Source organism: Petromyzon marinus, chromosome 47 (genome assembly GCF_048934315.1).
Source record: "Petromyzon marinus isolate PM22_M1 ecotype Great Lakes invasive population chromosome 47, UKy_Petmar_22M1.pri1.0, whole genome shotgun sequence".
NCBI classification, from domain to species: domain Eukaryota; kingdom Metazoa; phylum Chordata; class Hyperoartia; order Petromyzontiformes; family Petromyzontidae; genus Petromyzon; species Petromyzon marinus.
In genome coordinates this window covers 11832448-11858512 of record NC_133713.1, presented here as the reverse complement: position 1 = coordinate 11858512, position 26065 = coordinate 11832448, and the positions used below count along the sequence as shown (strand labels likewise).

Here is a 26065-nt window from a genome sequence, read left to right as displayed (position 1 = left end):
CCTCCGAGCGAAGGCTGCGGTAAGCCTCCTCATTCTCTGACGTGGGATTCTGTAGCCAATGACAGTGGGCCTGTCGCTTTTACTCAACCATCCTGAACACCTCCTCTGTCAGCCAGGGTCTCTGTGTAGGTCTGGACCGCGTACCCAAAGCAGCCATTGAAGCTGCATGAGTCACAGTCCTAAACCTCGCCCATTTACCCTCGACATCAGGAGGAGTCGGGGACGATGCCAATCCGAGCCGCAAGCGATGATGAAATTCTCACTTGCAACTTTCATCAGATAACTGAGACCCAGGCCACTTTAGGTTGGAATGGGGTCCTGGGTGTACACCCACCACCGGAGTGGAAGAATGGCAGGTGCATCTTCCAGATGACTAGTCGATGGTCAAAGGGCACATCAGCTCCACGGTAGGTCCTGGTGTCAAGGACATGGGCTCGCATCTGCTGGTCCGTCACTATGTAGTCCAGCAGATGTTCTTTCTTGTACCCGGCATGCATCCATGATGTTGTGTGGATGTGCCGATGCCGGAACAGCGTGTTGGTAATTACAAGCCCACGGGCTGCACAAAAATCTAGCAGCCTCCTACCGTTGTTATTGAGCTTATCTGGCCCATGCCCTCCAATCACTCCAGACCAGGTGCCAGCATCATGACCAACTCGGGCATTGAAGTCACCCAACATGATGACTCCATCCCGAGGTGTCACTTTGGCCAGCACCTGTGACACACTAACACACACTAACACACACGCACTAACACACACACACTAACACACACGCACTAACACACACTAACACACACACGCACACACTACACTTTCTCTCTGCGGAAACGTCGTGCGGGGAAATTTATTCTGAGAAGAAGTCCCGGGGACGGCAGCGGGGCCGTCACGGACCGGCAAATTCATCACAATGCCGGTAAGTGCGCGAGTGTGCGTGTGTGTATGTATGTGTGTGCGTGTACGTGTGTGCGTGTACATGTGTGTGTGCGTGTGTGCACGTGTACGTGTGTGCGTGCACGTGCGTGTGTGCGTGTACATGTGTGTGTATGCGTGTGTGTATGTATGTGTGCGCGTGTACGTGTGTGCGTGTATATGCGTGTGTGCGTGTACATGCGTGTGTGTACATGTGCGCGTGTGTGATGGGGAGCGGTGGTGTAGCAGTTAGCGCTACGCTGCGCTACGAACCTGGCGACCCGGGCTCGATTCCCGCTCACGGCCAACACCGGTGACGATTATCTGAACCGGTCCAGGGTCCTCCGCTAGGTCGACTCAGCCTCAAATGAGTACCTGGTGGGGTGTTTAAACATCGCCACTAGGGAGACAAAGGCGGCCGGGCGTGGTGCTGGCCACCGACCCCCTCGTGTGCCGTGCCGGCCTTCATAGGTGCTCGCTAACAGCACTTGCCCCTACAGTCTGTTAAGATTATACGGGGGATCTATTTATTTGTGTGCGTGTGTGTGTGCACGTGTGTGTGTGCACGTGTGTGTGCGTGTGTGCACGTGTGTGTGTGTGCACGTGTGTGCACGTGTGTGTGCGTGTGTACGTGTGTGTATGTGTATGCGTGTGTGTGCACGTGTGTGTGTGCACGTGTGTGTGCGCGCGTGTGTGTGCACGTGTGTATGTGTAGGTGTGTATGCACGTGTGTATGTGTGTGTGCACGTGTGTGTACGTATGTGTATGCGTGTAGGTGTGTGTGTGTGTACACGTGTGTGTGTGCGCGTGTGTGCACGTGTGTGTACGCGTGTGTGTGTGTATGCGTGTAGGTGTGTGCGCGTGTGTGCTCGCTAACAGCACAAACCGCTGTTCGGCTATCTCGGGGCATCTTTGTCGTGAGAAAATTTGAACGAAGTTCATTGACACAAGACACGCGTGCGTCTTACTCTCCGCTGCGTCTTATTGTCCCGAGCGTCTTATTGTCCTGAGAATGGCCGTAGTAGTTAACACGTTGCACGTGGGGGGGGGGGGGGTCAGAGTATTCTGATTAAACCGACAAAATAAAGGGGGAAACACACACACATATATTTAAATAATTACACGTATAATTATTTATTGTTGGGTTTTCCTCCCCCGTATATATATAAAGAGCAGGCGGCGTTATCGGCAAACAGCAGCACCTGTAGCGATGGCTGTGACCATCAAGATTGCACAAGAGATGATGATGATGATTCACTGCTGCTCAGCGGCATGAGTGTAATGTATGAAACGCGTGGACTGGGGCTTGTCAGTAACCCTACCGCCGTAGCCTAAAATTCCTCCATCCTGATCGGGACAAGTCTGCCGAACACCTGAGTTGGAATCCCACATGCCAGCTGTGCGTTGACGTCGTCCACTCTGTCCGCAAACGCGTCTCGCGAGGTAGGTGGAACTGAAATGAACGTGCATTGTCTGTGCGTTTCCAATGAACGCGCCTTCGCATGCACGCACGTGCCGGTGTTATGTTATTCAGCGCAGTTGTACGAGGGCCGTGTTCATGGTCCAAGCCCGTAAGGTGGAGATCTCAGTCGTGTCTATGCGCACACCGCGTCAACCCACACGGTTCACTGGGCGTTGTTGAGCAGGGAAATTTGAGTTTTCAGGTCCATACGGCGTGCAGCCGTTTAAATACGGCCGCATATTTTTTGGTGTCTATTTGCGTGTCTCCCTTGTGATGGGACTTTGTAAGATGAACGTCGAGATGCATAGAGGCTCGGGGTCACAAACACGGTCTGAATTGGTGTGTCATGGACAATGCTGCTCTTCAGGAGCTGCTGGAGGTTTATTTTTTGCACAAAGTCAGAGTGCGATTTTTTACCGCAACACGTTGCTTCAAGTGCCGCGCCTGGAGATGGAATCGAACCTGCGTTCTCTGGGTTGCAGGTCCATCGTGCGGACCATGACACCACTATGGCAGCTCCTCCAGTTGCTCAGAGTAACATGTTATGTTTTTCGCGAGATATTTCTGTATGTGCATCAAACCGGTAACCGTTATTTTCTTCCAATACGGTTACCGGTAATACGAAGATACGATTTAAACTGCCCCTGTGTGTTATGTGTGCAGTATTGTGGGTAGTCGTGGTGGAAGTGACTGATCGCTGCAAGGCGTTATTACCCCCCGAGAACCGAGTTCAATTCCTGACCCATAACTCACTACGCATCACCATCCAGTGCTGAAGGTCTCCCCCAAGCCTCTGTGATGTACCCATTCACCGCTAGCATCTGCCTGCGTACCAGCCGATGCCATCGCTCCATCTCCTCTCGGAACGCGTCCCAGGAGGATGTCCACTGATTGGCGGCGTTGTGGACCTCGCCGCCTCGGTCAACGTGAGCCCCAATTCACGCGATCCGCCTGCAACTCCTGCGGGTGGCAGCGGTGCTCATTCAGGGGCTCGAGGTCTGCTGCTGGCCACGAGGAGAGGGCCTCAGGAGAGGGAGAGAGTTCGCGTTGTGCCGCTCTTCCTCATCGGCTGAATGAGAGCAGACCGCAGTGCTTTACTGAATGGTCCATAGCTCGGGTGGCATGGTAGCGGTCGCATAGTGGCTTGCTATCTCCGTGGGTCACTCCGTGAGTCTCTCTGTGAGTCTCTCTGTATGTGTCTATATCGAGTCACCGTATGGTCCATAGTTGTGGGTTGCATGGCCACGGTCGCACTGGTGTGGCTCGTCGAATGTTTCTTGATGTGGCTCTCGATGCGTCTCCGTGTCCCTACGGGTTTACTGCACGGTCCATAGTTTGGGTTGCATGCCCACAATCGCGCTCCTGTGACTCGGATCTTGAATTGTCCATTCGTGAAGGGGATGTGGTGCAGTATCGTCTTCCCGCTGATGTTCCGATGCGGTTGATGTTCCCACCGGTGTCTTTGAGGTGGAATGTCAAAGCCAGGCGGTGTGCAATATTTGAGTCTCGAATGTTTGGCCAGAGGTTATTAAGTTTTCTCTTACGTTATTAAAATGTGAAACCAGTGCATTGATGGAATCCATTTGAGCCATAATAGGTGCTCGCCAACAGCCATAATAGCGCTAGGCGCGTTATCTGGACTAATGCGAAGGGTATCGCTGCACCATGCTTACGTGTACAGTGCACGCTCATGGGGTTCGCGGTTTCGAGCCGCAAAGTCACCGGCTCAACGGTTCGATTCTTCGCACCGATAGCCCGAACGGACTGTCTAAGAGTGTCCGTTAACAATGAGTCATTGTTACAGCTCGGCTCTGACGTGTGCCCGCATCACAGCCCACGTTACACCGTTGTATTTGAGCACGCATTTTAAGAGAATTAAAAAAAACCCTAATATTTATAAGGAACGAAACGGGAGGATTTCTTCACAAATCTGGCTGTCGCCTGATGAAGCTAGTTGTAATTACTGGCGAAACGTCGTACTCAGATTGTAAATGTTGTGGCTTGGCTCTCCAACACACCGGTGTGCTGTACTAGTGCTTCACCTGGGTTCGATTCCCAACTAAGGCACCGTTCTAGATTGGGGTGTGTTTGTTCTCCCACTGTTTTGCATGGGTTGATTTCTCAGGGTTTTCAAGTTTCCTTCTCTATGTGTGAAAAAAAATCACACGTACAATGTAACTGGTACTGGTCAAAGATCTTAACGTACAATGTAACCGGTACTGGTGAAAGATCTTAACGTACAATGTAACTGGTACTGGTCAAAGATCTTAACGTACAATGTAACCGGTACTGGTCAAAGATCTTAACGTACAATGTAACTGGTACTGGTGAAAGATCTTAACGTACAATGTAACTGGTACTGGTGAAAGATCTTAACGTACAATGTAACCGGTACTGATCAAAGATCTTAACGTACAATGTAACCGGTACTGATCAAAGATCTTAACGTACAATGTAACCGGTACTGGTCAAAGATCTTAACGTACAATGTAACTGGTACTGGTGAACGATCTTAACGTACAATGTAACCGGTACTGGTGAAAGATCTTAACGTACAATGTAACCGGTACTGATCAAAGATCTTAACGTACAATGTAACCGGTACTGGTGAAAGATCTTAACGTTGAAGAACTACCTGCAAATGACTCAATTAGGATTACACAGCAGCAGCATCACCACCCTCACCCCTCCCCTACTGTGAAGAGCGTGGCAGGATCCTCCTGGAAAGCAGTCTTGAGACTCGGTTGAGGCTTCCCGCAGGCAAGCAAGCGGAGCAATAACAACATCATCATGTGATGCATTCAAATGGCAGCCGCAAAATCGTGCAATTTAAACTTCTTAACACGTGGGTCTTCACAGCCTATGTAACAATTCAGAATTGAGTTTATTCTTAGGCCACGTGACGATCTGCGCAGTTTGTGTGGTGAAACCCTGCTCATTCTGACTTCCTGGAGCAGGACCTGAAGATCGCTGGCACAGTTTCGCATTTCTAATTTGCTGCTAACTCTAGTTGTGACATTTATCCTCAATATTTACCGCCGAGTTCAAACAATGACAACTGACGCACTGCGATGCTTGCACACCGAGCGACAATTTAATATGTGTGGCTATGTCGGGTGGTGGAGGATCTCACGACATCTACTTTGACAAGATCATTACCGTGGCCAAACCCAAACCATTCATTGAATGAATGAGACCATCACACACACACACACATTTTTCAATCTCCCCACTGGCTCCCCAACCCAATCCCATATCCATTTCAAGATCGCACTCGCCATCTTCAATATTGTTTTGTTTGTGTTTAGTTGGTTGTCCTTTCCCCGCACCTCTAATTGCCACGGTTGACTACGTACGGCGCGAAAGAAGTTCAACAAACATACATTCCTTATCTCTCCATGGACTTGCCTGTGTGCCTGCATCTCAACTCACCCTCCACGAACTCTTTGCCCAGCAAGCAAGCCCTGTGCTGAAGCCGCAAGTGAGCGACACTCAGTGGGAGGTCGCTCATTCTCCTCCGCTGCCCCCACGGTCCGAAACTGCCTTCCCACAGCCATCCGTGCTGTCGACTCCCTTCCCTCTGTGCAAGTCGAGGCTCAAAGGCCTCGCCCTGCTCCTGTGCCCATGACTGAGGACGACTGCCTCTTTCTGCCTCTTTCTCGCGATGACATCAATGTGGCCGTCGTGTCCGTACGGCGTCGTGAGATGCAGGCGCATGGAGCTGCGCTGTATATGCACACTGCTATTGCAACACAAAGTTCGCCGTGCTTATACAGGCAGGTGGACAACACGACAGTAGTGCGCATGCTCTAATGGGCTCTCCTGCATACGTTGTGGAAATTCAACACTTAAAGTTGACCGAGTTGTTCTCGACTCCACGTAGGTATTGACAAATGCGATAATGCGGGAAATGTATTTATCCGGAAAGAGACTTGCATAGTCTAAAATACACAATTCCAGAAGGGTTCATGCATTGGGGATGTTTGGACTCTTCCATGAACGATTCTAAAATGCAAAGCGCGAGGAAACCGGAGTGCCCGGAGAAACCACACACTTACGAGAGTGTAACAATCAAAGTTGCGCACACACATGCACCAATCCACAATGGCCATTGTGGTGAAGTATGGTCATACAACCTTTGTGATCAACGTGGCATGGAGAGGCCTACATCCAAGAGTCCATTGTAAAAGGATTGTAAATCATCTGTCATTGTTTTAAATGTTACACGAGAAAGACATGAGTATTCGTACAAGTGGATTCGTATCCCGAGCCTGGCACGTGCTTGTCAACTCAGGACCGATTTAGGAATCGCTCGCCGTGGCCGGGAATCGAGCTCGGGTCGCCAGATAATCACTGCACCACCACTTTTACATGTTCCATTCGTTACAGTCTCATTGCATTCCGATGGTCGGTGCTCTGGGGGGGGGAGGGGGGAGGGGCTGGAACCACGGGCACGTGGCCCATGGTTTCATGGCACAACAAAATCCGATAAATATTCAAAATAGTGCGGACGTGACCCTAGAGGAGGGAGCCGCGTGCGATGCAAATAACCCGGCACCCCCACGCCCCCGCCCGACTCGCACAATCGCCAACTTCCTCGTGGCCAGGGGAAATATTTCAGGTTGACATTTTGGACATAAATGTTCATTTAGTGCACTGATAATAGATATCTGTGATCGATTCCTTTTACACGGTTTAGCCATTTGCTTGTGCAGGGAAATTGAGGTTGCAGGTCCACAAGGCGCACAGCCGTTTCAATACGGGCACCAAAACAACACGCTTGCGTTTGTGTTTCTCAATTGTGATGGGACTTTGTAGGATGAACGTTGAGATTTCTAAGGGCACGGGGTAACCCAATAAGGTCTGAGTTGGTCTGTAATAAGGCAGGGCACTGATAAGAGGTTGACAGCTATGGATCTGTGATTCTTAAAATAAATTTTTGCTCCGTTTTTTACGGTTCGGTTATTTTATTTATGCGCAAACAGTGAATATCTGCACTAATTTTGTTTCTCCAGGGGCTCCGGCTGCTTGGGTGACGTCCACAGTTATTCTATCGGGCCTGGGTGGATAAATAATGTCAAAGAAAGTGACAGACATGCTGAAGTCTCTAAAGCCACCGGGGGAAAGAGAACGCCAAGTGATTGTATCGTAAAGAAAACACAGCTCAAAGGACAACAATGAGATCAGCTTCGGCGCGCAGGTGTTTGACGGATGCTCTTTATCGACCGCGAGATGGCAATGGCACGGGAAAGCCTTCCAGCAGTCAATTATTCATGGCTGATGATGACGACGATGATATCTGCTGTGTAAGAGGATGTGAGAGAATAAAAAAAACAATCCTTTTTGCCATTTTGCAAACCAACGAGCAATGTGGAGTTGCGCGCGGTGGAAGGGTGGATAATAGAGAGAGCGTATTGTGGATAATAGAGAGAGCGTATTGTGGATAATAGAGAGAGCGTATTGTGGATAATAGAGAGAGCGTATTGTGGATAACAGGGGAGAGTATTGTGGATAATAGGGGAGAGTATTGTGGATAATAGGGAGAGTATTGTGGATAATAGAGAGAGCGTATTATGGATAATAGAGGAGAGTATTGTGGATAATAGGGAGAGCGTATGGTGGATAATAGGGGAGAGTATTGTGGATAATAGGGGAGAGTATTGTGGATAATAAAGAGAGCGTATTGTGGATAATAGGGGAGAGAATTGTGGATAATAGGGGAGAGTATTGTGGATAATAGGGAGAGTATTGTGGATAATAGGGGAGAGTATTGTGGATAATAGGGGAGAGTATTGTGGATAATAGAGAGAGCGTATTGTGGATAATAGGGGAGAGCATTGTGGATAATAGGGGAGAGTATTGTGGATAATAGGGAGAGTATTGTGGATAATAGGGGAGAGTATTGTGGATAATAGGGGAGAGTATTGTGGATAATAGGGGAGAGCATTGTGGATAATAGGGGAGAGTGTTGTGGATAATAGGGGAGAGTATTGTGGATAATAGGGGAGAGTATTGTGGATAATAGGGGAGAGTATTGTGGATAATAGGGGAGAGCATTGTGGATAATAGGGGAGAGTGTTGTGGATAATAGGGGAGAGTATTGTGGATAATAGGGGAGAGTATTGTGGATAATAGGGGAGAGTATTGTGGATAATAGGGGAGAGTATTGTGCATAATAGGGGAGAGTATTGTGGATAATAGGGGAGAGTATTGTGGATAATAGGGGAGAGTATTGTGGATAATAGAGAGAGTGTATTGTGGATAATAGGGGAGAGCATTGTGGATAATAGGGGAGAGTGTTGTGGATAATAGGGGAGAGTATTGTGCATAATAGGGGAGAGTATTGTGGATAATAGGGGAGAGTATTGTGGATAATAGGGGAGAGCATTGTGGATAATAGGGGAGAGTGTTGTGGATAATAGGGGAGAGTATTGTGGATAATAGGGGAGAGTATTGTGGATAATAGGGGAGAGTATTGTGGATAATAGGGGAGAGCATTGTGGATAATAGGGGAGAGTGTTGTGGATAATAGGGGAGAGTATTGTGGATAATAGGGGAGAGTATTGTGGATAATAGAGAGAGTGTATTGTGGATAATAGGGGAGAGCATTGTGGATAATAGGGGAGAGTGTTGTGGATAATAGGGGAGAGTATTGTGCATAATAGGGGAGAGTATTGTGGATAATAGGGGAGAGTATTGTGGATAATAGGGGAGAGCATTGTGGATAATAGGGGAGAGTATTGTGGATAATAGGGGAGAGTATTGTGGATAATAGGGGAGAGCATTGTGGATAATAGGGGAGAGTGTTGTGGATAATAGGGGAGAGTATTGTGGATAATAGGGGAGAGTATTGTGGATAATAGAAAGAGTGTATTGTGGATAATAGGGGAGAGTATTGTGGATAATAGGGGAGAGTATTGTGGATAATAGAGGAGAGTATTGTGGATAATAGGGGAGAGTATTGTGGATAATAGGGGAGAGTGTTGTGGATAATAGGGGAGAGTATTGTGGATAATAGGGGAGAGTATTGTGGATAATAGGGGAGGGTATTGTGGATAATAGGGGAGAGCATTGTGGATAATAGGGGAGAGTGTTGTGGATAATAGGGGAGAGTATTGTGGATAATAGGGGAGAGTATTGTGGATAATAGGGGAGAGTATTGTGGATAATAGAGGAGAGTATTGTGGATAATAGGGGAGAGTATTGTGGATAATAGGGGAGAGTATTGTGGATAATAGGGGAGAGTATTGTGGATAATAGGGGAGAGTATTGTGGATAATAGGGGAGAGTATTGTGGATAATAGGGGAGAGTATTGTGGATAATAGGGGAGAGTATTGTGGATAATAGAGGAGAGTATTGTGGATAATAGGGGAGAGTATTCTGGATAATAGGGGAGAGTATTGTGGATAATAGGGGAGAGTATTGTGGATAATAGAGAGAGTGTATTGTGGATAATAGGGGAGAGTATTGTGGATAATAGGGGAGAGTATTGTGGATAATAGAGGAGAGTATTGTGGATAATAGGGGAGAGTATTGTGGATAATAGGGGAGAGTGTTGTGGATAATAGGAGAGAGTATTGTGGATAATAGGGGAGAGTATTGTGGATAATAGGGGAGGGTATTGTGGATAATAGGGGAGAGCATTGTGGATAATAGGGGAGAGTGTTGTGGATAATAGGGGAGAGTATTGTGGATAATAGGGGAGAGTATTGTGGATAATAGGGGAGAGTATTGTGGATAATAGAGGAGAGTATTGTGGATAATAGGGGAGAGTATTGTGGATAATAGGGGAGAGTATTGTGGATAATAGGGGAGAGTATTGTGGATAATAGGGGAGAGTATTGTGGATAATAGGGGAGAGTATTGTGGATAATAGGGGAGAGTATTGTGGATAATAGGGGAGAGTATTGTGGATAATAGAGGAGAGTATTGTGGATAATAGGGGAGAGTATTCTGGATAATAGGGGAGAGTATTGTGGATAATAGGGGAGAGTATTGTGGATAATAGGGGAGATTATAATTTCTATGAGTGGGAGGCAGGTAGATGTGTGTGCGTGTGTGACTAAGAGAGGAAGCTGTGTGGCAATGCAGGTACAAATGTCACTGTGGAATGAGTCACACTGTGGGGTGCAGTCCACCCACGGAGTTTACACCACGTGCGAGCCATACGCAAAATAAAAACAATGTTCAGATAAAAATTGGTATCAAAAAACCCTAAAAAGTCAACCGTACTGGGAGCACGTGTTCGCCTGGACTTCATTTGTGACTGGCGTCGTCCCTTGAACGTTTGTGTCGTGTCAGATCTGCCGTGATGTTTGTGTCGTGTCAGATCTGCCGTCATGTTTGTGTTGTCTCACAGCTGCCGTGATGTTTGTGTTGTGTCAGATCTGCCGTGATGTTTGTGTTGTGTCAGATCTGCCGTGATGTTTGTGTTGTGTCAGACCTGCCGTGATGTTTGTGTTGTGTCACAGCTGCCGTGATGTTTGTGTTGTGTCACAGCTGCCGTGATGTTTGTGTTGTGTCACAGCTGCCGTGATGTTTGTGTTGTGTCACAGCTGCCGTGATGTTTGTGTTGTGTCACAGCTGCCGTGATGTTTGTGTTGTGTCACAGCTGCCGTGATGTTTGTGTTGTGTCACAGCTGCCGTGATGTTTGTGTTGTGTCACAGCTGCCGTGATGTTTGTGTTGTGTCACAGCTGCCGTGATGTTTGTGTTGTGTCACAGCTGCCGTGATGACGCTGTCCCCCTGCTGCCTGTGTGTGATCTTGCTGCTCCTCGGCGCTGCGAGCCGTTGCCGACCCGAGCTCGGTAAGAGGAGCGTCACTGTCATCGTCTCCATCATCGTGGTCACAATCACACGGGGGTCCTCTTAGCTCTTGGGTCAGAAACGAGAACAACAAGAAGAGCATTTTGTTTCTTCAAATTCTGTACAAAAAAATCGATAAGCCGCAATGCGTTTGAATTCGAAACGGTGGTCATTAATACGTAACGTCACGAAACAGGATTTTAATAATCCGCATGTGGCTTGGGAAGCCGCAGGTTGCTGACCCTTCCCATGGTGAACCGGACTTCCATGGTGAACCGGACTTCCATGGTCAGGGGTCGGCAACCAAAATAACAAGAAGAGACAATGATTTTCCTTTAAGAGCCTCACGCGGCTCCGGAGACCTCCTCCTGCCTTAGCTACTTGTCCCATAATCATCAACCTCAGTTAATTGAGATGACTAGTACTAGTGGCTGGCTGGTCTGGGTTAGAGTCATTGAGATGACTAGTACTAGTGGCTGACTGGTCTGGGTTAGAGTCATTGAGATGACTAGTACTAGTGGCTGGCTGGTCTGGGTTAGAGTCATTGAGATGACTAGTACTAGTGGCTGGCTGGTCTGGGTTAGAGTAATTGAGATGACTAGTACTAGTGGCTGGCTGGTCTGGGTTAGAGTCATTGAGATGACTAGTACTAATGACTGGCTGGTCTGGGTTAGAGTAATTGAGATGACTAGTACTAGTGGCTGGCTGGTCTGGGTTAGAGTAATTGAGATGACTAGTACTAGTGGCTGGCTGGTCTGGGTTAGAGTCATTGAGATGACTAGTACTAGTGACTGACTGGTCTGGGTTAGAATCATTGAGATGACTAGTACTAGTGACTGGCTGGTCTGGGTTAGAGTCATTGAGATGACTAGTACTAGTGACTGACTGGTCTGGGTTAGAATCATTGAGATGACTAGTACTAGTGGCTGGCTGGTCTGGGTTAGAGTCATTGAGATGACTAGTACTAGTGGCTGGCTGGTCTGGGTTAGAGTCATTGAGGTGACTAGTACTAGTGACTGGCTGGTCTGGGTTAGAGTAATTGAGATAACTAGAACTAGTAGCTGGCTGGTCTGGGTTAGAGTCATTGAGATGACTAGTGCTAGTGACTGGCTGGTCTGGGTTAGAGTCATTGAGATGACTAGTACTAGTGGCTGACTGGTCTGGGTTAGAGTCATTGAGATGACTAGTACTAGTGGCTGACTGGTCTGGGATAGAGTAATTAAGATGACTAGTACTAGTGGCTGGCTGGTCTGGGCTAGAGTAATTGAGATGACTAGTACTAGTGGTTGGTCTGGGTTAGAGTCATTGAGATGACTAGTACTAGTGGCTGGCTGCTCCTCTCATTGTTATCGCTCAGACTTGAAGCCACCGACCCAGGTTCGTCTCGAAGCCTACGTGGAGGGCATCAGGCTGCCCGTGCGATGGAAACCCGTGCCTCTGCAAGAGAAGCCCGCCCACAGTCTGCTCTACCAACTCCGCCTGTGCTTGCCTGCTAACAAGGACGCGAGGTCTCAGTGTGAGGTTGGTAGGCCTGGAGAACCGGGAAAATAGACAGCATGGGTTTGGGGACCCTGTCGTTCCCAAGGGCCCAATCTCTCTCTCTCTCTACGGGCCGTGTAACTTTGTCAACGATATGAGCGATCCGCGCCTTTATTCAATTTAGCACTGTCCATGAGACTTACTCAAGAACTTTGCATTAGATTATCCTCCCAGTTGCATCCAAGTGTTCGAATTGCTTCTGGTGTAACTTACACCGCTCTTTGCCAGCTTCTTCTTGTGCCGATTTTCCAAGTCGAAGCACATTCGTACGTCATCTGTTTTTTTCTAAATAGAGTTAGAACGAAACTGATATCACAGAACGATTTATGAGATCAAGTGATACCGCTAAACAAACTACGTGTGTCAACGTTCAGTCATCGAGCTGGCGAAACATCGCAATATAGGCCACAGAGATTGGGCAATTGTTGGTGCCGATTCTGGCTGCCTTCCCCGCTTGTCTGTGGTTTCCCGCGCCTCTGAAAAAAATAAAACTGCGTGCGTTACAAATTGCACAGTGTCTCGAGGTGCAATTTGCACGATTGTCGCCGATATATTTGTATTTTATTATTATTATGAATTCAACTTGTGTGCAGGAGCGAGATGGACTGCTCCTGTGTTTGCGAGAGCGGGAGAGACACCGACCGCTTAGATCATGGCCGACGACAAGGATCTTGCGCGTCTGTCCGTCGTCTGTGCGCGCGCGACGCTCCGCAGGGATCTTGTGTCTGCCAGCAGAAGAAGAAGGGGAGAAAAGTGTTGGGCAGGCCGGACCAGGAGGTGACCGTGTCCGTGCGTTCCGTGGCCTACGACGACGAGGGCACGTGCCCTTGCCCATCGCTGGACAGCGCGAGCAACGCCAGCGCGTGGACAAAACCGCTCGCCAAGCCTCCAGTCGGTAGGACCCACCAGCGCAAACGCAAATCTCACTCGGGAATTGGCTCGGCTTGAAGTTACACCGGTGTGTCCGTAAAGGTACGGTCCGTCGGTGGTAATACACCTAAACCTCATACAGACAGTTCCCGCTTAGCGCTCAAGATGCGTTCCTGGGGAAGTGAGCGCGAATCAAATTGACGCTAAACGAGGTCGTGATACAGTCATGTGTAGTACTCCAATCCCCTGCCAAATCTGCAGCTCGGCGAAGGCTCCTGCGTCTCGTGCCGTGAGTCTGTTGCCGTGACCTCTGCCACGTGGTACGGATAGCCGTTCATTGAGATGTGTGTGTGTGTTGTTGTAAATTCACGATGTGCCTAAGTATTATGTTAGACATCTTTCGCACTGTACGTAGCCAACCGTGCTAATCGGGGGTGCGGGGGAAGGACAACAAACTAAACACTAAAAGAAGTTGGTGGTGGCTTAACGGCACATTTATATTTACGAAATCTAACCCCAAAAAACTTGTTTTATGAATATTGGTCGCAAAAGCCTACTACGTGTTAAACTTGCCCCAACAGTCTGTTCGAGGCTACACGGGGGATCTGTGTGTGTGTGTGTGCAGGCGAGCCCGGCACGGCGGCCCGTGACGTCTCGTGTGTCTACCGTGACATGGAGGCGTTGGAGTGCCGCTGGAGTCCCGGGGAGAAAGCTCCCCCGGGCACCAACTACTCCCTCTACTACGCCGTGTGAGTTTCCGGCACGCTGGCAACGGCTCGTGGTCTCAGGGTAACCAGAAGCGGATTTAGGAACTTCTCAAGTGGGAAGTGGGGTGGGAGAGGCAGTCCCAAAATGCCAGATTTTCATAAATAGGGCCCGACGTTCCTTGAAAAAAAGAATCAACGTATTTTCCCCGCGGTAAATCTGAATAGACACACACATTACCGGGCCTTAAAGGGGAAGGGTGGTGCTGGTGGTGGGGGCTGTTAATGCTGCACCATCCACCCTCTTGCCTCCGCCACTGAATGCTGAGCGCGCCAGACTCGCAATCCAGAGGTCGCCGGTTCGATTCCAGTTCCCGGCGCTGCGGTTCAAGCGGTCGTCAAAGAGGTCCGCCCCCTCCGCTGCCTCTGTCCACTCAGCAGCATGAATGGGCACAGCGCCATCGACCGACAGGCTGCGTGCACTGGGGGTAACGCAACACCTCCTCCAAGACGTCCAGGCCGGCGTGGAAGAGTCGGGCGAGTGCCCTCCGGTGGAGGTCATTCCGCCGGGAGTGGCGTTAACAATTTGCAAGCCTGCACCTCGTGCCGTCGGGTCCCCATGCGCTTGGGTGATGGTGAAGTCGCAACGACGACGACGACGAGGACGCAATAGCTCCGAAGACGTAATGACTGCCATTTAATTACAGGTACTTGGATGAGCCCCTCCTCTGGACGAGGTGTGGGGACGACGAGAGGATGTTGCCGGGCACGAGTTGCGTCAGCAGGAGGATCGTGGACTTGAACAGAGACGCCAACAGCTTCGCGATCCTCGTTAACGGCACTCTGCCCAGCGGAGAGCCGGCTCGGCCCAGCCTGCTCGACATCACTCCTTTGGAAACAAGTACGCTCGCAGCGATACCACGCATCATCATCATCAATCAGCCATGATCCATCCACTGCTGGATGAACCCGTGCTGCGTGCGACCCCCAACTGAGCCACTTGACCCCGTGCTGCGTGTGACCCCCAACTGAGCCACGTGACCCCGTGCTGCGTGTGACCCCCAACTGAGCCACGTGACCCCGTGCTGCGTGCGACCCCCAACTGAGCCACTTGACCCCGTGCTGCGTGTGACCCCAACTGAGCCACGTGACCCCGTGCTGCGTGCGACCCCAACTGAGCCACGTGACCCCGTGCTGCGTGTGACCCCCAACTGAGCCACGTGACCCCGTGCTGCGTGCGACCCCAACTGAGCCACGTGACCCCGTGCTGCGTGCGACCTCAACTGAGCCACGTGACCCCGTGCTGCGTGTGACCCCCAACTGAGCCACGTGACCCCGTGCTGCGTGTGACCCCCAACTGAGCCACGTGACCCCGTGCTGCGTGTGACCCCCAACTGAGCCACGTGACCCCGTGCTGTGTGCGACCCCCAACTGAGCCACGTGACCCCGTGCTGCGTGCGACCCCCAACTGAGCCACGTGACCCCGTGCTGCGTGCGACCCCCAACTGAGCCACGTGACCCCGAGCGACCGTCTGTGCCCCCCCCCTTCCCCGTAGTCTCGCCGAGTGCTCCACAGGGGCTCCGTGCCTCCGTGCTCAACCTGTCCAACATGGTGTTCGTCTGGGACCCTCCCAACAACACGCGCTTGCTGAGCTTCATCAAGTACCATGCGCGCCTCGTCATCCCCCGCGCGGGAGCAGAGGTGCGCGGTGCCGTCACGAGTTCAGATGCTCGCGCCTCACAGCACAGGAGGGGCTGGGTTCGATTCCCGACACGGGCGCTCTTCCTGTGCACGTTCTCTGCCCCGCTGTGCAGGGTGGGAGTGGGTGCGGGAGTGAGTGAGTGGAAGCGCGAATGAGCCAGTGCGTGAGCGAGTGAACGTGCGAGTGAGTGCAGGTGGTATGTTCTCCCCCTGTTCTATCGTGTGAGTGTGTGAGCGAGTGTGGAGTTAGAATGTTCTCTCGGTGTTCCCCGCGAGTATGTGAGAATGTGAGGGAGTGAGTGGAGTGTATATGTTCTCCCCGTGATCTGCATGGGGTTCTCCAGTTTACTCTCATAGCAAGCAAAACATAAAATGTAACTGGAATGAGCCAAAACAACATTCCAGTGCTGAAAAATGACACTGAACATAACCCACTTTGCATTACACATAGCAGCAACATTGCCACCCCCACACTGCAAAAACTTGGCAGGACCCTTCTTGAAATAGCCTTGATACTGCGATATTTTTCTTTGTAAACAAGAGAAACAGTAACAGTATTTGTCATCCATCGGTTACGGTTGCCACATTGTCCACAGAACAAACCGGGACATTTCTCAGCCGGCGTAGGTCTATCAAGCCGGTGCGGCGCTATCCCTGCGTGTTCATCACCGCCCGACCGTCGCTGGAAAATAACGCCGCCGCCGCTGCTGCTGCTGTTGCTGCTGTTCACTTGTGACGCTCACAGCCCCAGGTGCTGGCTGACACCTTGATAGAGAAGAGGACCACGCTGGACCTGGTCGTGGACCCAGGGCTTCCCTACCGCGTGTCCGTCCGTGCCATCCCCATCTACTTCAAGAACTTTAGCAGTCCTTGGTCGCACTTGGATTACTCGCGTGAGGCAATCGTACACACGAGCACCTGTGTGTCCGTACACCTGCAGAGTCGCACACCTGTCTACCTGCGTGTCCATCGTCGTCGGCAGTCCTTCGGGGTTCGAGGATAACATCCATCAGATTTATCGGTGGCTTTTGAGGTGGCTGAGAAGTCCAACTGTGGCTCCGCAGATCTTTGGGCACTGGGGGTGCCACGCCGTCCCAGGTGGAAATGGAATCCGCAGTGACGGGTTGGTTTCCTTTCCCTCTCTCTTTTGGGCGGTGATCCGCTTCGGCATCGCGACGCCGGGTCTCCACGTGGGCCCCGGGCCCGGTGGATGCTGCGGTGCCACCCCTAGGCGGTCGGCAGCCTGCTGCTGCTCCTCCTCCTCCCGGTGTTGGAGGATGATTTTTGCGCGCATCAGCGAGGACTCGAGGGTATCCTTGAACCGCTTCCTTTGTCCCTCCCCTCGTCCGCTGGGAGAAAAGGATCTGGCGGGGAAGGGGGTTCTCAGACTTGCTGATGCAGTGGCCGGTCCATCGGAGTTGTTTTTTTTTAAAGTACCGCTTCAATGCTGGCGGTGTCAGCTTGCAGGAGGACACTCGCATCGTTGCAGCGATCTTCCCACGCGATCCCCTGGATTTGACGGAGGCGGCGCCGATGGAAGCGCTCGAGCGTAGTGACGTGGCGCCAGTAGGCAGTCCACGTTTCGCTGCAGAAGAGGACCATTGGGATGATAACTGCCTGGTAAACTAGGAGCTTTGTCGTCCTGCGGAGATATTTTTTCGTCGAAGACGGCGCTGGCGCAGTCTATAGAGGGCGGCGCTGCACACTGGACTCTGTGTTGAATCTCCTCATCGACAGTGGCCGTTTGGGAGAGATGACTCCCGAGGAAAGGGAAATTCTTCACGTGTTCAAGGGTAATTCTCTACGTGTTCAAGGGTAATTGTCCACGTGTTCAAGGGTAATTCTCCACGTGATCAAGGGTAATTCTCCACGTGTTCAAGGGTAATACTCCACGTGTTCAAGGGTAATACTCCACGTGTTCAAGGGTAATTCTCCACGTGTTCAAGGGTAATACTCCACGTGTTCAAGGGTAATTGTCCACGTGTTCAAGGGTAATACTCCACGTGTTCAAGGGTAATACTCCACGTGTTCAAGGGTAATACTCCACGTGTTCAAGGGTAATTCTCCACGTGTTCAATGGTAATTCTCCACGTGTTCAATGGTAATTCTCCACGTGTTCAAGGGTAATACTCCACGTGTTCAACGGTAATACTCCACGTGTTCAAGGGCCTCTCCATCGACGTAGATAGTCGGGGGGATGTTCAGCTGGCTGGATGGCGGTTGGTGGAGGACCTTGGTTTTGGTGCTGCTCAAGGTTAAGCCAAGTCTCTCGTACGCAGAGTGCAACACGCCGAGGGTCACCTGGATGTCCTGTGCAGAGCGACCACAATGCAATCTGCAGGCCGTGGATGCCCTTTGCGGTCACCTTCTTCTCCTTCTTCTTCTTTGCCCGACAACGTCCGAGGTTGAAGAGCTTCCCGACCAGGTGGAACTGGATGCTGATGCCAGATGGAAGGCGACCGTGGATGAGGAGGGTGACCACGACCGTATAGATGGTGAATAAGGTGGGGGAGGCGGGGCGATCATACGACCCTGTCTGACACCCATTCGGACTTGAAAGGCATCCGTTTCAGATCCCCTACTCAGCACGGTGGTGGTCGTGTCACTGTGCAGGAGCTGCAGGATGGCGACAAACTTCTGCGGACATCCAAGACGTTTTAGGACACTCCAAAGAGCTCCCCGGTTGAGGGAGCCAAATGCCTTGGTTAGGTCGATGAATGTAAAGAACAATTCTTGATGCCGCTCTCGACACTTTACTTGATTCTGTCGGGCAGCCAAGATCACATTTCCTGTGCCCCGTGATGGTGGTAATCCGCACTGCGTCTCTGGCAGTACCTGCTCAGCAACAGGGCTCAGACTATTGAGCAAGATGTGGCCAGCATATTTCCTGCTATGGACAAGAGGGAGATCCCCCCCTGTCGTTTCAACAGCAAGACTCGTCCCCCTTCTTGAAGATTGTTACTATGTGTGTCCACATACCTGTACAATTACACATCTATCTACCTGTGTGTCCATACACCTGTACAATAACACACCCAGCTCCTTGCGTGCCGTTCTGGCCTTAATAGGTGCTCGCTAACAGCAATTGCCCCAAGAGTCTGTTAAAGGATATGCGGGGGTTCTTTGTCTTTATTTTCATAGGTCAGTGACGCTGGCCACACGATCCCCTCGTGTCACGTGTTGGGCGTCCATTTGTGCTCACTGGCAGCACTTGTCCCAACGGTCTGTTGAGGCTGTATGGGTGACCTGTGTCTTTGTCTTTGTTGTGTGTAGCCAAGTCCCCGGACCCAGGACCCCCAGTGTCTGGGCCGCCCATGGCTCCGCTCGTCATCGCGTTCGGCGCGGTTCTTGCCGTCATCACCGCCATCTCCTTCCTCGTGTGGCGCTGGCCCCGGTAACAAAACCACCGTCATCGTTGTCACCGTCACCGACATCTTAATTACCGCCGCCGTTGTCATCACGATCATCGTGGTGCCGCAGGCCGCTGCTGCGCGCACCTTGTGCCGCACAGGGACAGCTGCCACTGGGGTTCCCGTGGATAGAATTCCGCACAGCAATGGAATGGATGAGATGGGATGCAACAAGGCGCTTTCAGTTGCTGAGGCATTTAAGGAAGCGCCAGTACATACAGAGATCCTTCAATCCTCACGAGGATTTTGATTTGAAGCTTTCGTGACTGCAGGAATCCTTACGAGGATTATCAATTTAAAATAAGAATGTGCTTTATCCAGCAAAGCCTCGCCAAGTCCCGAGACGGTTTCCCATGCGGGTTCTGCATTGTGATGTTTGTCCAATTGTTTTTGTATTGAGTTTGTTTTTCAATTGTGGGAGGAAACTGGAAGTAGCCGAAGAAAATCCGCCACGCGTACATGGGGATAAAACTCAAACGGTCGGCACAGATCGGTCAGGAACCCACTTGCTGTACTGCTGTCTCCGATACACCTTGCAATCTCGTGGATGTAGGTGTTCCACAGCACACAATGATCCTGCATGATCCATTAATCCCACTTTAAAAGCAATGGGTCACAGGCCTTCATCGTCACCGTCTTCTTTACCCTTGGCTCATCTTTGCTTATGTTTGAGTAAAGTTTGCGTATGTCACGGTGTGAAAATGTTGTATTGTAAGATGGACAGTTCACTTCAGAGGTGTGACCTAACATCTCTGAAGACCTGGATTTGAATCCGGGCACCCACCTTTGATTAAACTGGCCACTTGTGTGCTGTGAGTTGATGGTCTCAACCCGGTGACCATTGACAGCCCGAACAAAAATAATCACGTAAAAAATGGTAATGCACTTAATTTGGCATCATTTTACATCTGAGAATTTAAAATATCAACAGAGTTTGACTCAGGCGACCGACATACCTCTCGCTGGCATGGCGAGTGGGGAAATTCTGCTTCGTACTTTGTCGGCCAGGGCTCACTTGAAGAGATCTCAGAAGTAGTTCTGCCATGCCCGTTCCTGCGGGCCATCCTCTAACACGAGCAGTGGCACTGCGACAAAGAGTCGAATGGACACTCCTGACGTGACCACCACCAGCAGCACAGACGGGATAGAATAGTGGGAGGGGAAATAACAACGGAATAATAGATTTAAAAAAATCGACAGTTCACATTTAACCACAATTTATAAAAAGCCGCATATCTGTAAAAGGAAACAAACTTGAAGCTCTGTGGCAGGAAATGAACTTCCTTTTATTATAAAAGCCATTTCTTGTATTTGTGTTCAAGTAAATTTACATCGCGCCAAGCGTGAAGGGAAGCGGACACCACAAGCGATGCAGCGCGAGTCTCGGTACAACCCTGTGACGGCACAACCCTGTGACGTCACCACCCTATGATATCACCTCCATGTGCCGTCACCTCCCTGTGACGTCACCACACTGTGCCGTCACCTCCCTGTGCCGTCACCACCCTGTGCCGTCACCACCCTGTGACGTCTCCTCCCTGTGACGTCACCTCCCTGTGCCGTCACCACCCTGTGACGTCACCTTCCACCGCCCACTTTTCACCTATCCCATCGGGCCTCCAGATTGAACCCTGTAGCAGTGGTGTATTATTATTTTATTGTTATGATGATTACTATATTGTTATGATGATTATTATTTTATTGTTATGATGATGATTATTATATTCTTATTATTATTACACTTATATTCTTGGTTCAACGTGATTTTACCGAAAGAACCAAGAATATGAATCACTGCAGTCACGAAAGCTTTAAATCAAAATTATTACACTTGTTCAATTAGCCTGGCACAGTCAGTCACGACTGACCGTTGTGCTGCATGTTTACGCGTGTGCGTGTCTGTGTCTTTCAGCATGAAGGTTCAAGTGTGGCCGGATATACCAGATCCTGCTGGACCATTAGATGCTTTTCTCAAGAGAAACATTGATCCCGTTAAGGTGCGCGATGCAATTCCCTTCATGTGCCCTTCATAATTTAAACTTGCAACGCGCCGCCACCGCTGCACCGAGATCGCTCGCTCGCTCGTACAGAGAGGACGACTCAGAGGCGCGCGGAGGAATCGCAGCCACGCGGTGGAGCCAGTACCAACAATTGCCCAACTTCTGCGGTCCTATATATATTAAGCTGTTATTGGCCGATTATTTAGATTCTTGCTTTAAGGCACGACGTTCCGCAGCTGAATGTCAATGCCGAGGTTTGCCGCTGCTGGCCACGACGAGAGGGCTTCAGGAGAGAGTTTGTGTCGTGTGTCTGTTCCTCCTTCTCCATTGAAGGAGCGCAGACTGCAGTGGGGTTGACTATATGGTTGACTATATGGTTGACTTTGTGGTTGACTATATGGTTGACTTTATGGTTGACTATATGGTTGACGTTATGGTTGACTAAATGGTTGACTATATGGTTGACTATATGGTTGACTATATGGTTGACTATATGGTTGACTATATGGTTGACTCTATGGTTAACTATATGGTTGACTATATTGTTAGCTTTATGCTTGACTACATGGTTGACTTTATGGTTGACTATATGGTTGACTATATGGTTAACTATATGGTTGACTATATGGTTGGCTTTATGGTTGACTTTATGGTTGACTATATGGTTGACTTTATGGTTGACTATATGGTTGACTATATGGCTGACTTTCATGGTCCAAGTTTGGGTTGGACGGCCACAATGGCACCACCGTGGCCCGCGTCTCTGATGTTCCATTCATGAAGGAGGTGTGCGCATCGGCCGGGCGATGCTCCGCGCTGCATTTCCCGCGTTGACGCGGATTCTCCCGTGTGCCGCTGGTGCAGGCAGCTGGCTGTGCGCCACACGTGGAGGCTCAGGACCCCTACAGCCTGGTGGAGGAGCTGGACTCTCCCCAACTGCTGCGGCCTCTCCCCGCCCTGCTGCAGCCACGAGACCCCCCTCAATAGACCAATTAGCGCAAAATATAAATATTATTTCGAAGTGTATATACGAAACGTGAAGTGAGATTTCACTTGCTTTCCACGCACAGGTGTGCCGAGGAATGTAGCATTGAGTTGTTGGCAGCAATGACTATCGCACAATACCGCCTTGAAAACTAGTATTGTGGTAATATTTCTTAAATAACTGACAAACGTGCACAGCATTTGTCAATCCACCGCTGGATGAAGGCCTCCCCATGCTGCGCCGGTCGTGGGGACTTTCCGGCCATACTTCTCCACGCTGGTTCAGTGCGGTTTGGTGAATGTAGGCGGGGCAAGGAAACGGTTCAGATGCCACTTGCCACTGATGTTAGCCGTGGCCGTGAGCTCTGCGTGTATTTGATATCGTCTTAGTAGTTTGGCGACAGGGTATGCACCGCACAGCAGAACCTCATGTGTCTGTGTGCGCGTTCAGCTGTCCTTCCCCCCGTGCGCCTCCGATTAGCACGGTTGTCTACGTACGGTGCGAAAAAAGTGCATCGGAGAAAGGCCTTGCAAGGCGAGCCGCGAAACACAACGACACGCCCTGCACATCGTCACCGACAGTGGCACGCGCACGGTGCCCATGGAGGGGTTAGCCCAAGCTAACTGGGTGCAGTGTCCTGTCAATATTTAGACGACGCCTGTTTTACCCAGGGACAGCCTCACCGAGTCGAAAGGATCTTTCTTCTCGGGAGGGTCCTGCCAAGTTTTCCCAGTAGTGACGCGGACGTTGCCTTTTGTTGTCACCCTTAAACGGGCCCTGTGAAGCACTGGGATGTGTGGTGTGGCCAATGTGAACCTGGAGGCGAAATGAACAGGCGGTGAGCATACAAACTCCACCCGAGTCGGGAATCGAGCCGAGAAGCATCTTGCCGTGAGGTGCGACTGTGTTAATCACTGCGCCACTGTACCACCCCCCACCAGTTTAAAAAAAAAACACAAAAAGTTCCACAGCGAAGACTCAAAAGGGCTCCTGACGTTTTATATATATTTTACATTTTTTGCTGACCACGTGTCGGAAATGTGCCACAATAGGTGGGCATCATGGCAATCACAGATTACAAAGCACCTCCCCTGGCTATCAGGCCAGCCAGGCATGCTCGGAATTAATTTACATAACATGCAGCAGGTTATAGAGCGTAGTAAAATGAAGCAATGTACGACAATGACTTTCCTGTTTTCACTTGAAAAATAACGTATCCCCATGTTTGCGATCTATTCCTGTAGTCAGGTTCCTCCACTTTTCCCCTGGAATGTACGTCACGAGATACCAAGTACTGCACAAAGCGAACTGATGCATGCACGCAGGCGACAAAACGAGACTTAAAAGGCTTAAACAATGCGAACGAGATGTCAAAAAATAAGACGCGTTAATACCATACACTGTAGGGCCTGAATAGTGGCTCTTTATATGCCTGCTCCGTGTATCCGTGTGAGACGTTTTCTTTATCATTACAGCACTTACATTTTGAAAATGACATATAACTTTAAATATGTATTTTTAAAATGGGGACATGGTTTCAGCAACGTGGGTCCAAGCAAGGCAAGCACACGGATCATGGTGACGCACAGGGGCTGTTATTTCAACAGTAAACATGATTTCGATTTAAAGCTTTCGTGACTGCAAGGATTCATCTTCTTTGGTTCTTTCGGTAAAGTCACGTAGAATGAGAATAAAATAATAAATTGATAAAATAAAATAACACAATAAAATTCTCACGACGTTTCGGCCACAACACAAGCGGTCTTCATCAGGTGAAGGGGCGAGACTGTCTGGACAGTCTGGACAGTCTCGTCCCTTCACCTGATGAAGGCCGCTTGTGTTGTGGCCGAAACGTCGTGAGAATATTATTGTGTTATTTTATATTATCAATTTATTATTTTATTCTCATTCTACGTGGTGACTTTACCGAAAGAACCAAAGAAGAGTAAACATGATTAATCTTATTTGGTTCTTTCGGTAAAGTCACGTAGAATGAGAATAAAATAATAAATTGATAAAATAAAATAACACAATAATATTCTCACGACGTTTCGGCCACAACACAAGCGGCCTTCATCAGGTGAAGGGTTGCGAGACTGTCTGGTAGGACAGCGCTGGAGTGAAAGAGCCACGTTCAGATCACGGCCTTTAAGCTGTGTGAGAGTAACAAAGCGCCTTGACAAAGGAATTAGCATATAATTTAGCATTGAAATGGCTGAATGATTAGCTTGTGACTGGTCACAGAAATAGCTATGTTAAAAGTTAAAGCATACACATCCGCAGAGGCACCCATTGTTAAAGGAATTAGCATAGAATTTAGCATTGAAATAGCTAAGTTAAGGCATACACATCCGCAGAGGCACCCCTTGACAATGGAATTAGCATAGAATTTAGCATTGAAATAGCTGAGTGATTAGCTTGTAACTGCTGCAGAAATAGCTACGTTAAAGTCAGAGCATACACATTCACCGAGGCCCTTAGTACAAATCAAACAGGAGAATTTAGCATTGAAATAACTAGGCGAATTTAGCATTGAAATAACTGAGTGATTAGCTAGTGACTGGTCACAGAAATGACTACACATCTGAGCTATTCACAGTACTATATAGTGAACCAATAAAAACTAAAATATAAATTACCTTCATGTTATCAATAAACTCTATATTCTCCAATCAGCTAAGCTACCAACAATAAGTCGTTATATATCACAATGCTATATGGCGAAAACATGATATTGTATCATGATGATGAGTTTTGGATGTTGCTGGGCCCGCAGTGCTGTACACAATCACAAACAACAACAACAACAACTCGTCACCAGCACCGCTTCAACGATAGGTGACGCGGCGGACAACGGCCCTTCCCGTGCTGTGTGCAGAAGGGCCGTTGCCTGAAACGTCGCCTATTATCTCCGAGTTGCTGCTGAGGGCTTTGTGGGCCTGCGGGCTACAATTGTAACCAGGGAAGCCAAACGTAAGGTGAGGAGGCTTCATAGGTTAGAATTAGTCAAATGTAAGCATGAAATTAATAGACAGTAACATTAAGTAATACATTGTTTCTCTCTCAAAAACAACGTTAAAACCATTATTAATGCTAGAACATGCGGCAAAACAGTCCCCGAGTACTATTAAATTGATAGACCAAGTGTGTGAAGTGTACAGTACTGGATATGACAATTTTACCAAAATTGACGCAAAGCTGTTTTTTGTTAAATAAATATAAATGTTTAAAATTATCTTCTTGCATTTTATTCTTCCTACCTCTGCTTAAGTGAAACTCAGGGACTTTCTACGACTACGTTGCACGCTAGAAACGTCGACTGTTCAAATGTCTTCAGTCGCGTTTGGAATTGGGTCGCAAATGAAAATTCTGCGTCATGAATCGAGCCGTGGTCGATCTTAAACAAACGTCGTAAATCGATCCGTAAATGGAGTCACGGCGGCATTGCATAGCAGTCGTAAATCGAGTACAGATGTAGATCGATGTGTCGTAAATCGAGTCGTCACGTCATGATATAGGCGTAAATGCGCGTCGCAAATCGGGCTTTCGTAAACCGGTCTAATGTTTTCCAAAGGTTAAATCAAATTGTGTTTTACTCACATAAAAAAATGTACTGTGCTTAATTGAATATTAATATTTCACGAATGTTATGCGCTCAAAAAAATGGCCTTGAAAA

General features: G+C 49.3%; 1 protein-coding gene across 2 annotated transcripts; it reads left to right on the top strand.

Moving 5' to 3' along the window:
• LOC116952555 (interleukin-5 receptor subunit alpha) lies at nucleotides 1-24167 on the top strand. Of its 2 annotated transcripts, none has more exons than XM_076074403.1 (11): nucleotides 1-915; nucleotides 11098-11181; nucleotides 12537-12700; nucleotides 13433-13613; nucleotides 14214-14337; nucleotides 15000-15193; nucleotides 15849-15994; nucleotides 16740-16887; nucleotides 19268-19388; nucleotides 21317-21401; nucleotides 22269-24167. In XM_076074403.1, exons 2-11 carry the CDS (start codon nucleotides 11106-11108, stop codon nucleotides 22389-22391), a joined length of 1362 nt encoding a protein of 453 aa, XP_075930518.1. In that variant the 5' UTR covers nucleotides 1-915; nucleotides 11098-11105; the 3' UTR covers nucleotides 22392-24167. The 2 variants fall into 2 exon arrangements, with proteins under 2 accessions (XP_075930518.1, XP_075930517.1); XM_076074402.1 differs by lacking the exon at nucleotides 1-915 and adding an exon at nucleotides 1983-2354.
• Nucleotides 24168-26065: the final 1898 nt, after the last annotated feature.